Source organism: Phyllobates terribilis, unplaced genomic scaffold, assembly GCF_046119375.1.
Source record: "Phyllobates terribilis strain yellow unplaced genomic scaffold, ASM4611937v1 Scaffold_305__1_contigs__length_2280687, whole genome shotgun sequence".
NCBI classification, from domain to species: domain Eukaryota; kingdom Metazoa; phylum Chordata; class Amphibia; order Anura; family Dendrobatidae; genus Phyllobates; species Phyllobates terribilis.
In genome coordinates, this window is record NW_027363065.1 from 2,224,261 (window position 1) to 2,243,561 (window position 19,301).

Genomic DNA, 19,301 nt, shown 5'->3' on the forward strand with positions numbered 1-19,301 from the left:
GCAGACAGATCCATTCTCACAAAACATTGGTTCATACACCAAATGGACATTAGTGAACAGTGATTCTTCTCCAAGGGTCACATACAAGTGATAAGTCACTTAAAGGACAGACTTGTCCATAGTCACTTCGTCACACCAAGAGTAACTACATGACTGTGCTCCGACATTAAGGGGTGTTTAACACTAGAACTACTGATGGAGTCATTTTGACTCCTTTCGTTTTTTATTTCTCTTCTGTGACTACATTTTTCAGAATTCCGGCTTGAAACTCTGTGACTTTTCCTCAAATATGATGTGAAAAAAGATTTTGTGAGAATAAATAATTTTGGTGAAAAATTTGCGCGTTTTTTTCAAAATTTACCAAGAACTACTGAAGGGAGTCATTTTGACTCCCTACTATATTTTGAGGTCCTTTTGTCACTAAATGTTGCTATAAAGTTTTGTGCATAATTTTTTCACTCTGTCTTATTTACCCTGATGTTCATATAGATGTAGTTCAATTTACATGTCAACTTTTCACATTTTCCTTGTGTTTTACCTGCTTGTATTACTGTGTAATGCTGAACAAAATAGCTTGTTTACTCTAGGCTCTTATCTTATGCTAATAAAGGGTGGTGTTTTTCTAAGGTCCTAGCAGGAGACAGTATTCTGGATAGTAACTTTACTTTCAGTTCAGCTGAAGAGACAAAGAGAACAGACGCAGACATACGAGCTCTGAAGACTCATACAGGTATGAATTGTTATGAAATAGTTTAGCTGTCTGTCAACTGATTCAGCCCACCTACTTTTGAAGGTGGCAGAACAGTTATTATTTCTTTTAGTTTTCATTTCATTTCTATTTTTCAGCAGGGAACTATATAGAATTATGGAATTTGTGAGGAATATGGAGAGAAGACGTTTGATAAAGCCTCAGGATATTCTGGCTACTTTGCAATCCATACCGGAGGATGAATCTGAATCCGAATTGCAGGAACATGTATTTGATTCTGACAGTGATGAAGATTTCATTCCTCAGAACATATCAAGTGAATCTGAAGACTCAGAAGGAACAAATCCAGAAGGTAAGTAGTTATGTGTATTTATTTGTTCTTCCACACACTGAGTTAGGGCCTGTGCACACTAGCAGAATTCTGGCTGAATAGCCATCTGGATATTCTTGCCGCAATACAGGCCGTACCTGCCCGCTCATGCCTGAAGCTCCCCTCCGAACCCCGGGCTGGAGCTGCTGTCAGGGACAGAGCAGCGCTTGCTTACGCACGAGCACGGCTCCGTCCCAGACAGCGGCTCCAGCCCGGGGTTCGGAGCGGAGCTTCAGGTATGAAACTCCGCTCTGTACCTGAGCGGGCAGGTACGGGCCGGATTGTGGTGAGAATATCCGGTCGGATATTCCGCCGCTAATCCAGCCAGTGTGCACGGACCCTTACAAAACAAAAATTCTAAATATTCATCAACTTTTTTACAGATATTCCAAGCACATCAACTGGGGATCGGGCTCATGCAGTTATGTTGCCTCGTGACCATCCTCCTGGTCGTGGACAGAAAAAATCAGCAAAACGTCCCAGAAATGAAAGAACAACAGATAACGATGGCGGCGAAGGTAATGCAACAACAAACACCAGAGAAGGCGAATCTGAAGGAATACTAGTTTCAGCGGATGGTATTCAATGGAAACCTGTTGAAATTGGAGAACACTTGCCTGGTAGGCGTGACAGCCAAAATATTCTTCGAGAAGCACCTGGCCCTACAGGATACGCCAGAAGAAATATCATTATCGATAGTCCTTTGAGCGCATGGCGTTTATTTTTTGATTCATATATATTGACACAAAGAACTGTACGCTTGCAGAAGCAATAATTTACAGTTTACTCTATCTGATGAGGAGCTAGATGCATTCATTGCGATATTCTATGCTCGTGGAATATCTGGCACGAACCGTCACTCGATTAGCAGTATTTGGTGTAATGACTGGGGAATACCGTTTTGCAAAGCGACAATGTCTAGGGACCGCTTTGTTGAAATTATGAGGTTTCTCAGATTTGATGAGAAATCTACTCGATCGGAGAGACTGCAAACGGACAAGTTTGCTCTATTTTCTACTGTGTGGGACAGGTTTATTGAAAATTGTATTGCGTGTTACAAACCTGGCCCATACATAACGGTGGATGAGCAACTTTTCCCAAGCAAAACTAGGTGTCCATTCACGCAGTACATGCCTTCCAAACCAGATAAATATGGCCACAAATATTGGCTAGCTGTTGATAAGAGGAGCAAATATCTGGCAAATGGCTTCCCTTATCTAGACAAAGATGACACACGCCGTGCTGAGGACCGTTTAGCTGACCATGTGGTAATGAAGTTATTGGACCCGTTTTTGAAAAAAGGTCGCAATGTTACAACCGATAATTATTTTACTTCAGTAAAATTAGCTAAACAGCTAAAAAGCAAAGGAACAACCATCGTGGGAACACTGAACAAGATAAGGCGAGAAGTGCCTAAAGAAATAAAATCCATGAAAGAGGAATTGTACAACACTAAAGTGTTTAGAAATGAAGACAATTTTACACTTACAGTATATCAAGGAAAGCCCAACAAAAATGTTGTCATTTTGAGTTCCGTCCATCCAGATGTTGTTGTTGCGTCTGATTCCGCTAAAAAAACTCCAGAAACGGTAAAGTTTTACAATGAAACAAAATATGGAGTAGATGTAGTGGATCAGATGGCACGAAAATATACCACACGAACATGCACAAGGAGATGGCCTGTTCATGCATTTGAAAATGCCTTAGACTTTGCGGGTATAAATGCATGGATAATATTCAAGGAGATTACCCACCAAAAAATGTCACGCAAGGCATTTTTGCAAACGCTTGTGAGAGAGTTGAGTGGTCCTTATGTCACAGATAGGGAAAAGGGTTCCACGTCCCAAGTTTCTACATGCTCAGAAGTGATGGTTCAAACAAAATTTTGCCAGATCAAAGAAAAGTGCAAGAAAAATAGATCTGTCGGAAATTGTAAGACTTGTGGTAAGTCTTTGTGTGGGCAATGTACTGCCATAAATCAAAGGCAATGCCTAAAATGCAAAACACCAAATGTTTAGAAGGTGAATTCTGCGCCATATTTTCATTTTTATGCTCCTCAACCTACATTTTCTCTGCTTTTTGTTCTTCAGTTGTTGTTTATATGTGTGCACTTGAATAAAAAAAAATGTTTGAAAAACGTCTATTATAATTATTGTTATTTTCTGTAGAAAAATAAGAAAAGCAGAAAAAACACAGTAGTCCTAGTGTTAAAACATGAAAAGGTGTGTGGACTGTCCGCGCATTGACATTAGTAAAACCTTCAGGGGAAATATCTCTGATCAAGTATGTCTTTTGTGACATCATTAACTGCTCAACCGGTGTTGTACACAAGGTCACATGTGAGTGTGGCCTTGAGTACATTGGGAAAACTAAATGTTTAGATGGAGGGTCAGTAAGAATATGGAAGAGCACAAAAGATACCCCACTGTCAAAACAGGTTAACATCTGCCAAGGAAGTAAAAAGAGGGCCATCCTCCAAAAAGACTAGATGGATTTTTAATCTCAACACTGTGCACCCCACTGGGCTAAATAAGCAAATCAGTTTCAGCTGCTACATATAAGAAGATCTGTAGGATTAAAAGGTGTGACTAAAGGTTACCTCATTCATCTATAAAGGGTGTTAGGACCTTTGTATTGTTAAGACTTTACAAACTAAATGTTTCCCTACAATAATGTATGCTTTTTGAGGATTCCTTAGTACGTATGTGTACATCTCCTTTTCTGAGCACGACTGTGGCCATATTTGTGCCTAGAATTTGGTACATGTTTATGACCAACTGGTCTCGAAAAGAAATGGAGGAACAAACCAGTCACCTCCATATGCTTTATGTTCTGATAATACCTCCAGGGTTATGTTATATACCCCCTGTACATCAGATATTTGAAATTAGATAGTTGTCCCTCTGTAGAGGTAGTTTAGACTGAACACTTGCCATATAGGCAGATTCTTTATAGCATGATAAACAACCAAGGGGAACACTAACTGTATTAGGATAACCATCATATGGGGGTTACCTCTGAATGGTACTGTTTCAGCATCTTATGCACCCCATTATTCTCCCCTTTCTTCCTTCCACCGTGAAAAGTTAATTATATTAGCATGCCATCCCCACTTAAAACAGAAAGATGATGGATTAAAACGCTGAGAATCTTCAATGTCCCCCTACGGAAGAAGTTGGCTCAGGCCGGCATGAAATCGAAACCCAACCAAGATGCCCCGTTGCCGGCTCTTTCAGCGATACAGGAAAAAAAGTTTCTGAACATAGCATTACATTAATGGTTACCAGCATGGCCAGGTTTCTAAAGTTTTTTTTTTTTTTTTTTTTAACCTGGATGTCGTGTCGATGGATTTTGTTAAAAACATTGACAAAGTGAAGCAGTTCTTTCGCCATATCTCTGGTATGTAGACAGCTCCAAGAACCATCAAAATCAACCTGTACCATGACACAGTTTTTGGATCTTGCCATTTCTGAACTTAGCCTTGACAAAGAAACCAGAGAGGCCACAGAAAACCTTGTGGGAGTGCTGAAAGACATTGCTACTGAGATACTGCAAATGTCATAAGATCCCTTGCAGTTCTGCCACTCCCAAAGAGCGGCTCAATGTTCCAACGGTGGCAAAGCCCCATTTTAACATATGCAGCATGTTCCAGTCCGGTGATTATTCTGATGATGCGGACAAGACCCAATTTTGTCATTTGGAGGCTTTGCAGGTTTTGAAGTATCTTTTGAAACAGTCTTTCATTCAGACCCTAACTGTAAAAGACTGGCTGGAGAAGAATGACTACAGATACATGGAAGATTTAGAGGAAAAGGTCACCATTTTGAAGACAACACAAGACATTGCTGTGCTGAGGAACGAGGAGGAGTTTTTATTTTTATTTTAAAATCAGACCCACTCTTCTGGCCAAGGCCCCAGGACCAGCGAACATTTTTTTTCCCTTAATTTGAAAGGGAAGGCCATTGAAAATCCCTCCATGGACGTGAGAAGGTTACATGAAGAGTTCCACATGTTGGCGACTACAGGAAGTGAGGCAAGAGAGGCTTTTAACGAGATGACAGACAAGGTCAAAGGGTATATCAGCAACAAAATGTACTGAATCTGTGGACAATGAGTTTGTCAAAGCCATGTTTATTTTAACCAGTGGATCAGAGATCAGATTGTATCCTGGTGGGAGGTGCAGAGCCTGGACAATTATATTAAGTCGGGCATTGTACCACACCACCTTAGGATTGCTCTGTCACCAGGCTATCATTATAAAAATCCAAATTTATTGATCAAGTGGGAAAAGGAAGCAACAGAAAGTTCCTTGAGACTTATGAAGCTTTTGGTGGAGGAAAGTGAATTTACACAATTTGAACGAATCTCTTAAGGAACAAATCGAAATTACAAAAAAATTTTCAGCAGAACCTGAATTCCAAAACAAGGAGATAGGTCTCCAAAATGGTCTAGAGAAATTTCAGTTTCATCTGAAAGAACGAAAACAGACTGTATAGTAGAGACCTTCAGGAGTTCAGGGATAATAAAGCATACTCTATATCCATAGGACATACTCAGAGGGCACCTGAGACTGACATTTCTTCTTCTGAGACCTCTGATTCAGAGGTTCGACCTAGACATTCTAAGGGTAAAGGGAGAGGAAGAGGGGGTAATCGAAGCAATAGAGGAGGTGGTAGGAGATCTCCTCAAAGGGACGGTTTTTTAGAGTACAATTATCCTCTGCGCAACCGTCTAAATTCCAGCAGTGGCCATTAAAGACTGGTACCTCCTCTTTTGGAGAATATTTACCTCCCAACTCCCACTTTAACCAACCCCACAGTAGCTCTCCTAGACAGTACGAATCCCAGGTTATCAATCTATCCTCCAGGCTCATTAACTGCACAGAAAAGTGTGTTTTAAGTAAAGGCCTTTCCTTTGTCCCGACTACTGATTTGAATCACTTTGAAACCATTAAGGACCTTAATCTTTTCATTAGGAAGTTAAGGTGGAAAAAACATTTTAATCGGGAGAATAGGAGAACCTGTTCTGAATTGGGCATTGCAGAGGATTTACTTCAAGATGTTAGATTCCTTTACCATCTGTGAGATAGCAACTGTAATCTTGATGGGAATGGTCCCTTCACAACCCTCAAAAACAAAAGTAGAAGTATGCCTCCGCAATCTAGTGATCCTGGATCTATAGAGGTCTTTCTTGATCTTGTTACGAAGGATATCATGGATCTACCCTCTACAAAACCTACTTCCAGGAATAATCTCACAAAACTTGAAATGCAGAGTCTCTGTGGTCTTGAAAAAGACACTAAGATTACTATCAAAAAATCTGATAAAGGTGGGAACATAGTGGTCATGAATACCACTGACTATAGAGATCTATGTATGACACTACTTAAAGATCGTACGAGTTATGAAGTTGTTGCCACTAATCCCACAACAGGTCTTTTAAGGGAGCTGAAGCTTTTGGTTGATGAGGGAGTTTCCACTGGAGTTTTGGATAATAAAGAAAGGGATTTTCTTTGTCCACAGTATCAGACTATGGCTACTTTCTATTGTCTGCCCAAAATACATAAGGGTTGAAATCCCCTGAAGGGTAGACCTATAGTGGCGGGTACTAATTGTCTCACGCAAAATTTGTGTATTTATCTTGATCATATACTTAAACCATTTGTGCGGTCCCTGAGCTCGCATGTTCGCGATACCACAGACCTATTGAGTAAGCTGGATGGGGTCTGCCTTGAATCTGACATGATTTTATGTAGCATTGATGTAGAAGCAATATATACATCCATTCCACATGCGATGGGTCTTAAAGCGGTGGACCATTACCTAGGTACTAGAGGTCATCAATTCAGTAGACTACATCTTTGTTCTACGTTCCCTTGAATTTTGTCTCACAAGAAACTTTTCTTTGATAAAAAGTACTTCCACCAGCTTAGGGGCACTGCGATGGGGAGCCCTTGTGCCCCCTCGTATGTTAATTTGTTGCTGGGATGGTGGGAGGAAACAAAGGTTTTCTGTGAACCTGCCATTTCTTTGAGCGACAGTCGTCATCTGGCTACGATAAATTGATGACATTCGTCATTTGGAGAGGATCTGAATCTCTTTGGTGACTTTGTTACACAACTTAACACGAATGATATCGGCCTATGATTTACGTATGAGTGTAATCATAACAGACTGCAGTTTCTCGATGTCTGCATTCAGAAAAGAAAATGGTGAATTGAGCACAAGCAATTATATAAAACCTACGGCCACTAATTCGCTCTTGAGGTGGGAGAGTGGTCATCATGGCCCACTAAAAAGAGGAATCCCAAAAGGACAATATTTGAGGATACGTAGAAATTGTTCTGACCTTAATGTATTTAAAAAACAGGCCAATGACCTATGTGAACGTTTTTATTGAGAGAGGCTATCCCAAAAACATTCTTTCAGAAGCCTACAATAACTCATTGGTAAAAGATTGTAAGACTCTATTGACCCCTAAGACTGTTAAAGAAGAGGTGGATATCTCTAGATTTACACCACTTTCTCCAGTGGGGCCAATGAGGTCAGAGAGATTCTCAAACGTCACTGGCCTATTTTGCTTATGGATGCAGATGTCAGAGGCGGTAGGTCCTTTTCCTTAAATCACTTTTTGTAAAGGCAGGTCACTCAAGGATAGGCTGGTACATGGCTTTTTCAAGGAGACCCCTGATCCATTATGGCTGGGCAATCAAACCAAGGGTTGCTATAGGTGTGGAAACTGTTGTGCTTGTAAGTCCGTGACGAGGGGCAGGACCTTTTTTGGAAATGTGACTGGGAAGGAATACACCATACGACATTTCATGAATTGTCGCACCACCGGAGTAATATACAAGGCCACGTGTCGCTGTGGCATAGAATATGTGGGCAAGACAAAACTTGAGTTTAGAAAGAATTAGAGAACATGTTCGTGACATTAACAAACGTGACACTCCGGTATCTAATCACGTTAATAATATGCACGGTGGAGATGTCAGATACATCCAGTTTATGGGAATGGACAGGATAAAACCTTCTGAAAGAGGGGGAAATTGGGACCAAAGGATTTTACAAAAAGAATGTAAATGGATTTTTTTGGCTTAAGACATTGCAACCACATGGTCTCAATGAACAACTATCCTTCATCTCTTTTTTGTAATCTGAGGGCCTTACAGGGACTAAGAAAAGTAGGGCCAGCCGCCGAGTGGGGGCACCAATCTCATTCCTCATAGGGTGTCAACCTCCGCGTTAGGTAGGGCCAGCCACTATATTAGCTTTAATCTAGGGCTATGATAGGTCCTCTTCATACTTTTCCCCTTTTCCCCCCCTTGTTCTTACATATCCTCTGGTCGTCTCCATGCGAGCTCGGGGGCCCCCACATGATTATTTTCTATATTCCTCAGGTTTTTTTGTTCTATCTATTCTATCCCTTGACCTCAGTGATCCTGCGTATATATATGTATCTATCTTAATACGGTGACCTGGTACTGCACTTTACTCTGTGGTATGTGATCCTGAGTGATCTCATCGATTTTGTGCTTTGAGTTCACTGGATCACTCTGTGATGTGGATATATCGTAATGAGCTCTGCATCCGGAGCGTCACCATGATGAGCGTGTATTTACCAACATGCCCCCTGCCAGCATGTGGTATGAAAGAGGATTCCTATTGAATACCATGTGCGCATGCGCGGGAATGGTGCACTCCATGTGCGCTCCACTGACCGGATGTTGTCACTCATTTGTGACCGCGCACAGGATATTGCGTCATACATAGAAGTGCACCGCCGGGTCTAGCGTGCAGTATGTGTATAAGAAGCACCATGATCATTTCTGGAAATAAATCAGCCGTCCAACATATTCAAGCGAATGGGGGCATAAATCTGGGCATATTTACTCCCCTGATGACAAAAGGGAAACGCGTCGGGAGCCTGCCTACATATGTCTTCTCATACCATCATCAATGGAGGATCAGATAAGTTGAATAGGTTTCCTCTATGATAGTATGATGTATTTTTGACACCACGAGTATATGGTGGTATAATTTTTATGTGGTTACATGATTTAGTTAACCACAGATGTAATTTGATTGTCTTTGTGCATATATATATATATATATATATATATATTTGGCTGATCTTACATGTACTAAGTTAGCCTGTACTATTCCCTATGGCCATGTGTTATGTAAGCCTATTAATAGTGTGGCTGTAATTGATATGGTTTACTGTCGGGTGGGAATTATGCTAGAAAGGGTATGATCTGTTGGTGGATTCTATCGTTATTACCCCCTATAAGACTCTACCACCAGCTTACCTGTGAGGGGGTATCTATATAGGATTGTCCCATTTTTTTGGGCAACATATTTCCTATTTTTTGGTTTTTCATTATACCATTTAGTACTATACGGTACATCTTATACTTTTGGATGCACAATTGCACTTGGTCTATTTTAAATGTTTCTATTAAAGGTCAATTTTTATCCCTCTGCTATTTTTTGTACAATTGAATGGGTACCACATTAGCTTATCCTGTTACATGAAGAGTTCCAGATATTGGCGACTACAGGAAGTGAGGCAAGAGAGGCTTTTAACAAGATGACAGATAAGGTCAAAGGGTATATCAGCAACAAAATGTACTGAATCTGTGGACAATGAGTTTGTCAAAGCCATGTTTATTTTAACCAGTGGAAGGGAAGAGTAGGAGAACCGAAGAAGATGAAGAACAAGAAGAGGAAACTGAAGTTATGGACTTAAGGAGGCCTTCAAACAGTTGCTCCAAAAAACACCCCATTTGCCTGGCCACATCTGTTCCAAGTCTCACTATTTGCAAGACGGTCAGTCAAGCGAAAGCATGGTACTTGAAAGACAAATGGAGACGCGAGCAACTAAAGATGCAGATCGCAGATTTAGTGGGACACTTCCAGAGCATGCCCAGGAGGAACACATCTTAGCCTATATATAACAGTAGGACTGTGTGAACAATTCTCCCACTGTCAAAGATGTTCTGAAGGCTTGGCAACCACCTACAACAAGACAGAGGACTTTTCTCAGATTGAAGATAATATCCAAACACCAAGTGGCAAGGACTTGTTATTGTGGAAGACTTAGAAAAAGGTGGCTCCGCTGTAAAGACCACCCAGTTTTTTTTTATGTTTTTTTTTTAAAGAGCGGGGGGGCATTGTTTGACTATCAACTTCTAGACGGCAAAGAAGGCGAGAAGTGTCTTAAACGGTTACCGATAAGTATTTATTTTTCTAGAAGGATAACAGGAAGAGATAGAGTGGGGAAAAAAAAGTATTTAGTCAGCCACCAATTGTGCAAGTTCTCCCACTTAAAGATGAGAGGCCTGTAACTGACATCATAAGTCGACCTCAACTATGAGAGAAAACAAATCCTGAAAAATCACATTGTCTGATTTGGAAAGAATTTTTTTCAAACTTTCCACTTTCTTTATGGACATTTAATATGTTTTTCTGGACTAAAACAAGAAGGAGGCCTTCAAGTGGCCTAAGTTTTATGTGGACTTTATATGAATTTGCATCCTTTTTTTAACTGTTGAAAATTAGTGTTAAGTCCTGCTTTCTTGTTTCGAATGTTATTTGTATTGTTGCCTTATCCTGTAAAATACTGCTAGCAAAGTAAAATAAAGACATTGCTATTTTCTTGCTTAAACATTCTACATGACTTTGTTCATGGAAAGATAATGGCTTTTATAAGATGAGGTCATCCAGCATTAATCCCCTACCCCAAATCCCCTCACAGAGGGCCCCCAGCATTACCTTCCCACCCCCTTACATGACGGCACTTTTTCAGACAATAAGTCGCCAGGTCTAATAAGGCCCATTATGCAATGTTTTAATTTTGTTATAAGTTTGATTCTGCTTGAACTCAAGCCATTAAGGATCGCATCTCAAAACACAAGTCCACCATCCGTTGCAGAAACCACTTATTACCACATCACTTTGTTTCAGTTGGCCATCATGTATCGCAACTTAAATTTCAAGTAATTGAACATCAAAAGAAAAAAGTTCCAAAAGAGACTGTTTGGATAATAAACATGATAAAGTTTATGATTGGAAGAGGAATATAAGATCTATTTCCCAAAATCCAAAAAAACTGAGGGATAAAACTGACTTAAAATCTATCCTGAAGAATAATCTAGATGACAAAACTCAATCCAGAAATGTAACATTTTCATGTGAGGAAGGTTTTTCAGATATCTATGCAGAGAGCTCAGAAGATGGAACAGGAGGAGATTGTGGTAATCCTGCTTCAAAAAACGACAGGAGAAGCGACGGAGGAGGAGGAAATCCAGATCCCCAAAGTTTCAATACGAGGGGCAAGAAAAAGTAGACAACCTATGGTCTAGTGTCATCGTGCTTACCCCTACAATTCTCTCTGAACATGAGATCAGTATCTTAAGTAAAGGGACTAATTTTGTTCCGAATCAGGATTTTGATTTATTTCAAACGATTCTAGATGTAAATAAACTAGCCAGATTATTGACAGTAAAAAAGCATATTTATAATTATCTCAATGTCCCTGGGGAATTATATAAGGAGGAGGATAATTGTGAAACCCTTGCACAATTTATGTTTGATGAACAATGTGCACGGCTTACTTTGGAGGATTTTAAAGGTGAATTAGGTGAAGTCGATCTAATACAGGTTGATACTAAGGATTTTCACATTTTGAATCCATCTTTCTATCCAAAAGATTCTAAGGCTGAATGCATTTCAACTTTTCAGTCTTTAATTGAAAGAGATTTGATAGAACTTTCTCAAAAAATTAAACAATGTATCAAATAAAAAAAAATAATCTAACCATAGATGAGAAAAAAAGCAATCACCAGTAGTGTTGAGCATTCCAATACTGAAATATCGGGTATCGGCCGATATTCACGGTATCGGAATTCCGATACTTTTACAATATCGAATACCGGAATCGGAAGTTCCCATAATGCCTGCGCTCTGCAGTGTCTCTGAAGGATGACAAGCTGGATGGCAGCGCTCAGCTGAGATCCAGCCTGTCATCAGAATGCCATGCCAGCTTGAAAGAATTCTCCTGATTGTTTAAAAGCCGGCGGGCGGTAAAAAGCCGCCGGCTTTTAAACAATCACACAGCCCCATACTGCTTCCCCGCATCCTCCCACCCCGATCCTCCGCTCCCCCCATCCTGATCGTAAGTTAGGACCGGGCTGGGAGCACAGCACCAAGGAGCGGGGAGCGAAGGACCCGGGCGGGGAAGCAGTCAGTGAAAATACTTCACCGCGGCTTTCCCATTCTGTGCTTCGCTTTCCCGCCGGTTATTTCAAATGAACAGCTGAGGTATCAGGTGATGCCAATCAGCTGTTCATTTGAAGTAGCCGCGGTGCCCTCAGAGGGTTCATGTGAGTTCATGCTTGACTGTATTGCATGAACTCACATGAACTTTCCCACGGCCGCACAGGTCAGCCTCACCTACCAGACCATCAGCCCGTCATGATTAGACTGTTCGTGGTGTCTGTGCGATGTCTGCGGGTGTGTGCGGGATGTCTGTGCGATGTCTGCGGGTGTGTGTGGGTGTGTGCGTGCGCGGTGTCTGCGGGTGTGTGCGTGCAGGCAGACATAGGCCGATGTGACTCTACTACTCCCATCGGCCTATGTCTGTCCCCTGTCCACTCGTGCCAGCAGGATCAGCTCGATGGGAGCAGTAGTTCCCATCAGCCTAATCCTGCTATTTAAACTGCCCCATGTGCTATTTTTGCCCCTATACATGTTTTTTTTGGTCCCCAATAAATTTTAAATACATGTCATTGGTGGCCAGTGGTTACCTACAATAAATTAGTTTATACATTAGCAGTCCCCGCCGATCGCCACCTAAAATAAAGTAAAAAAATACACCTATACTCACCTAGACACCTAATTCCCCAAAGCCATCGATCTCCTGTAATAAAATGTAAAATAAACCACAACCTTATCCTTACCCCTCCGTAGTAGTCCACGAGTGTCCCACGAAGATCTCCAGTTTAGAGCAGCCACATAGAATGTGACCGCTCTGAACCGCTGCCGCCGCTAGAATGATGGGGCCGTAAAGCAGCCCCGTCATTGCATAAGCGGGTTCGCCGGAGTTCAGGCAGCGCTGCTCCGGTTAGCTCCTTTACGGCCCTGCTGTACCGTGAGAAATTCCCACGGTACAGCAGTGCCGTAAAGGAGGTCTCCGGAGCTGCGCTGACTGAATGCACTCCGGTGACCTCAGTCAGTGGCTCCCGCTGCCGGGAGCGGACGTGTTCCCGGCAGCGTGAGCTTACAGCAGCCATGCACAGCTGTCACCATCTCCAGATGTGACAGCTGTGCATGGGAGATCAGCGCAGGAACGTGGATAGGTAACTATTTTTTTTTTAGTAAACTAAGAATTAAATAAAATGGTGTGTGTTTTATTTCAAATAAATTATTTTTTTCTGGGTGTAGTGTGTGTTTTCTTTTTAACACTTTGTAGGTTAGTAATGGGGGTGTCTTATAGACGCCCATCATTACTAACCTGGGCTTCATGGCAGCTGGCGCTGACATGAACCCCACCTCTATTACCCCCTGCCACCGCACCAGGGCAGCGTGGAAGAGCGAGGCTAAGCGCCAGAATTGGCGCATCCTGTGGATGCGCCATTTCTGGTGCAGCTGACGGCTGGTGTTTCTAGCCTGGGAGGGGGCCAATATTCATGGCACCCTTCCTGTGCTATTAATATCAGCCCCCAGCTGTCTGCCTAGCCTTTGCTAGCTATTAAAATAGGGGGGACCCCACGTCATTACTTTGGGGGGGGTCCCCCATTTTAATATCTAGTAAAGGCTAGGTATTCAGCTGGGGGCTGATATTAGTAGCCTGGGGAGCTCCGTGGGTATTACCCCCTTCCCAGGCTTCAAACATCTGCCCCAGCCGTCTGCTTAACCTCCGCTAGAGACTAAAATTACAGGGAACCCCACGCCAATTTTTTTTTAAATAAATCCTTTATTTTAACACTAAATGACAAGTACAGTAACCAACACTGTCACTGTACTTCATATATATGTGACTGACATGTTTCTATCTAATCTATGTGTGAAGCTCTATTCTTTCTGTTATAAGTTGTCGGGTACCGGTGTATGCCGCTGCTGAATTGCCGGCTTTTCATGTTTCACTGTGAGCACTGTTCCCATCGATTTGGGCAACCACCTCCCCCAATACATTCTACATTATTGTTAGTTGTTTTCCTTCATGTAGAATTAACCTACAAGGAAAGAAAGGGTTTATTTTCATTCCGATATTTGTGTCCCATTGACTTGCATTGGTTTCCGGTATCGGTATCGGCGATATCCGATACTTTTTGGGTATCGGCCCGATCCAATCCGATCCGATATTTCCTGATATCAGAAGGTATCGCTCAACACTAATCACCAGCTTATCCAAAAGAGATGACCTGGTGATTAAGAAATCCGACAAAGCAGACTGTATTGTTCTTATGGATAAAAAAACTATGAAAAATGTGTTTATGATATCCTGGATGATAATGAGACGTATAAAAGGATACAATTTAATCCTACAGAATCATGCAGGAAAATCTTGAGTAAATTGGTTGAAGATGGAGAAAAAAATGGGGGCATTTACTGAAAAAACGAGTTATAATATAATACCTGATAATCCGATGACACCAATTTTCATGGGCTCCCTAAAACCCATAAACTAGAATTTCCTACACCTTTACGCCCCATTATATCGAGTATTTCTTCTTTGAACGAAAATTTAAGTCGATGGGTAGATTTTTATCTACAGCCATTAATTCCCAGAACACCGGGTTATTTAAAAGACACGTCAGTGATTGATTATATGAAAAATGTAAAATGGTCTGAAAAATCTAAATTTCTGTCATGTGATGTGGAAAATCTGTTCATCTATTCCACATAATCTGGCATTAACTGCTGTGTTCCACCATTTACAAAAATATAGCGGCTATACGGATGAAACAAAAGAAATGATTATCCAGAGTATTGAATATCTCCTTCAGCATAATTTTTTTATGTTCAATGAAGAATATTATTTCCAAATCAAAGGTTGCCCAATGGGCTCATGTTTCTCCCCATCTTTAGCCATACTTTTTGTATCATGGTGGGAAGAAAGCACTATTCTCACAGACAAAAATCCTTTAAAAAATGACATTGAACTATATGTTAGATATTTGGACGATGTTTTGTTAATATGGGGAGGAGAAGTGGGAAAAATCCCATACTTTCTATCTTATATCAATGCTAATGATGTAAGTTTAAAGTTTACTTATACTGAACCGCAGGATAAAATTAGCTTTTTGGATTTGTATCTCATGGGGGATGTAAAACAACAAAGGGTTAAATATCGCAACTATAGAAAACCTGTCAGTGGGAACAGTACACTTAGAGCAGACAGCGGCCACTCCGACCATACTGTGAACTCAATCCCCTATGGGGAATAATATAGAATTGATAGAAATAGCTCTGATATCACACTATTCAATGAACAAGCAAAGGTAGCAACATCTAGATTAATGGAAAAAAACATTGATTTAGCATTAAAAAAGTTCTTATAAGAAATACTCATTTAAATAACAGATGATGGTATTAATAACGGCCAGAAACTAATAAAAAAAATCAAACAATATGGACAAAATAAAACCTCTTCAGTTCCCCATATAGCTGCCAATTCCAGGAAATAAAAAATATTGTAAACAGATATGTCCCTGTATTATTCCAAGATCGAGACTTAAACAAAATCCTGGAAAATGGATTAGTATGTGTGCCGAGAAAAGGGAGATGAATAGGTGCTCCTCTTTCCAAGTCTATACATGCCACAAAAAAGCGATAAAAAAATCTGGCTCAGTTGTAAAGGTTTTTTTAAATGTTCATGTTCCAAATGTACGATGTGCCAGTAAAACTGATGCAGCCAATGATATAAAAAGATTTATTAATTGCAATACAAATTATGTTGTGTGTTGCATATTTTGCAAAGAAAGTAAAATAAAATATATTGGCTGCACAATACGTAAATTAAAGAAAAAGATGGAGAACATGTTACCAACATCAAAAATAAAAACGCATCCTATCCAGGAGCTTGCAAGCATTTTGTAGAGAGACAAAGGGGAATTTAATAATTTTTCATTCTATGGGTTAGAAAAAGTGGATATTCCTATTAGAGGAGGGATTGGAAGAAAAAACTCCTCCTAAGAGTTATTTTGGATTATCAAACTGTATACAAAATACCCCAATGGCATGAACTATAGGAATGATACCCTTTATCTATATTCAATCTCAGAGAATTGAATGTCAGATGTGACAACCTACATGGTGAGCTGCAACATGTGCTACATGTTCACAGATCGACCAGAAGATGAAACCAACTTCACCTGCCAGAAGTGTAGACTACTGGCTCTTTTAGAAGAAAAGGTGCGGGGACTGGAAGAAAGAATTGAGACATTAAAACTCATCAAGGAAAATGAAGACTTCCTGGACAGAACAGAAGTGTCAGAGAACCTCCAGAGGCAGACAAGTGGAGGCAAGTGACCAAAAGAAGCAAGAAGATCATGGAGACACCACCAACCACACAACTGAGAAACAGATTCCAAGGACTTGTGGAGGACGAAGATGGCACACCTAAGGATGAGGCACTACCAGCAAGCAAAGAAGAAAAGAGCACCCAGAAACACCCAGAAGGGACAAGAAAAAGGACAGCCAAGAAGGGAAGAAGAGTGGTGGTGGTGGGAGACTCACTACTGAGAGGAACAGAAGCAGCTATCTGCAGACCGGACATAGCCACAAGAGAAGTATGCTGCCTCCCAGGTGCGAAGATCAAGGATGTTACCGATAGGATACCGAAGCTCATCAGTTCCAAGGATGTCCACCCATTTCTTCTGATACATGTTGGCACCAATGACACAGCAAAGAAGGACCTACCGACAATCTGCAAGGACTTTGAAGCATTGGGGAAGAAAGTAAAAGAACTGGCTGCGCAGGTAGTTTTTTCTTCTAACCTTCCAGTAGACGGGCATGGCGTCAGGAGATGGAACAGGATCCTTGATGTGAACAGCTGGCTGAGACGATGGTGCAGACAACAAGGATTTGGATTCCTGGACCACGGTGTGAATTACCTCTATGACGGACTCCTTGCCAGAGACGGACTACACCTCAACAAACCCGGGAAACACACATTCGCCAGGAGACTCGCAACACTCATCAGGAGGGCATTAAATTAGAAGAGGGGATGGGAAGAAAAACGCCGGACACGAACACGAAACCAGAGAACATACTAATGAAAGATATGAAGTGCGACTAAGAAGGCCCAAGACAAGATACTTGGAAGGGAGGCAAGAAAATTTCTAATACAATCCACAGGGAGAAGATTGGAACAAAACAAAATTGTGTAAACTGCATGCTAGCAAATGCCAGAAGCCTGACCAACAAGATGGATGAACTGGAAGCAGAAATATCTACAGGTAACTATGACATAGTGGGAATAACCGAGACATGGTTAGATGAAAGCTATGACTGGGCAGCTAACTTACAGGGTTACAGTCTTTTTAGAAGGGATCGAAGAAATCGGAAAGGGGGTGGAGTCTGTCTATATGTAAAGACGTGTCTAAAGCCTACAATACGGGAGGATGTATGGGAGGGAAATGAGGAGGTCGAGTCCTTATGGGTGGAGATACATGGGGCAAAAAACAATAATAAAATCATCATAGGAGTCGGTTATAAACCACCAAATAAAGCAGAAGCCACGGAAAGTCTATTAATGAGACAAATAGACGAAGTGGCGAAAAATAACGAGATGATTATTATGGGGGACTTCAACTACCCCAATATAGACTGGGAAACCGAAAGCTGTAGATCTCAGAAAGGAAACAGGTTTCTGTCAACTATCAAAGACAATTATTTGTCACAACTTGTGCAGGAACCAACTAGAGGGACGGCCCTTTTAGACTTAATATTAACTAACAGGCCAGACAGAATAACTGAGGTGCAGGTCGGGGGGCACCTGGGAAATAGTGACCACAACATTATACAATTCCACATGTGCTTCAGTAGGGTGCCCAGCAAGGGAGTCACAAAAACACTGAACTTCAGCTAAGAGATGCCCTTCACCTTATAGACTGGGATAGTATATTCAGTAATAGGAGCATGGATAGAAAATGGGAAATTTTCAAAACAGTCCTACATAGTCACTGTAGAAGGTACATACCTTATGGGAATAAAAGGGCTAGGAATAGGAGGAAGCCAATGTGGCTAAATAAGGAAGTCAAGAGGGCAATGAAAAACAAAAAAAGGGCTTTCGGTAAACTTAAACAAGAAGGCAGCGAGGAAGCGCTAATATCTTATAGGGAAAAAAACAAAATCTAAGAAACTAATAAGAATAGCAAAAGAGGAGACAGAGAGACTAATTGCCAAGGAAAGTAAAACGAATCCCAAACTGTTCTTTAACTATATAAACAGTAAAAGGATTAAAACTGATGGAGTTGGCCCATTGAAAAATAACCTGGGTAAAATCATAGAGGGCTATGAGAGTAAAGCAAACCTACTCAATAGATTCTTCTCCACTGTTTTCACAAAAGAAAACAATTTATCGGAGGAAATGCAAAGTGATAAAGTTAACCCTCCGCTAAATATCACCCACCTAACCAGGAGGAAGTTCAGAAACGCCTAAATAATATCAAAATAGACAAGTCACCAGGCCCAGATGACATACACCCCCGGGTACTAAAAGAATTAAATAATGTGATAGACAGACCGCTGTATCTTATATTCAAGCACTCTTTATGGACAGGGACTGTCCCACTAGACTGGCGCCAAGCAAATGTGGTACCAATATTCAAAAAGGGGTCTAAAAGTGACCCTGGGAACTATAGACCAGTCAGCTTAACGTCTGTTGTGGGTAAATTGTTTGAAGGATTTCTTAGAGATGCTATTGTAGAATATCTTAATGATAATAACTGTCTAACTCCATATCAACATGGATTCATGAGGGATCGCTCCTGCCAAACAAACCTGATGGCCTTCTACGAGGAGGTGAGCTCACAGCTGGACCGGGGAGAGTCAGTGGATGTTGTAGACCTTGACTTCTCCAAAGCGTTTGATACCGTGCCACACAAAAGGTTGGTATATAAAATGAGAATGCTTGGTCTGGGGGATAATGTGTGCAAGTGGGTAAATAGCTGGCTGAGTGATAGAAAGCAGAGGGTGGTTATCAATGGAGTAA

At 41.1% G+C, this 19,301-nt stretch overlaps 1 protein-coding gene across 1 annotated transcript; it reads left to right on the forward strand.

Annotated features, from left to right (window-relative positions):
- Nucleotides 1–616: 616 nt before the first annotated feature.
- LOC141220986 (uncharacterized) lies at nt 617–5,451 on the forward strand. Its single transcript, XM_073666438.1, has 5 exons — nt 617–730; nt 847–1,061; nt 1,463–1,657; nt 5,033–5,145; nt 5,224–5,451. The coding sequence occupies exons 2-5, from the start codon at nt 866–868 to the stop codon at nt 5,449–5,451; spliced, it is 732 nt and encodes a 243-aa protein (XP_073522539.1). The 5' UTR covers nt 617–730; nt 847–865.
- Nucleotides 5,452–19,301: the final 13,850 nt, after the last annotated feature.

Excerpts from the sequence above, each read along its gene's own strand:
- LOC141220986 (XM_073666438.1), top strand. The coding sequence starts at position 866 with ATGGAATTTGTGAGGAATATGGAGAGAAGACGTTTGATAAAGCCTCAG. Across the intron at positions 1,062-1,462 it reads AGAAGGAACAAATCCAGAAG|ATATTCCAAGCACATCAACT; the intron begins GTAAGTAGTTAT and ends ACTTTTTTACAG. Across the intron at positions 5,146-5,223 it reads TTAACGAGATGACAGACAAG|TGGATCAGAGATCAGATTGT; the intron begins GTCAAAGGGTAT and ends TATTTTAACCAG.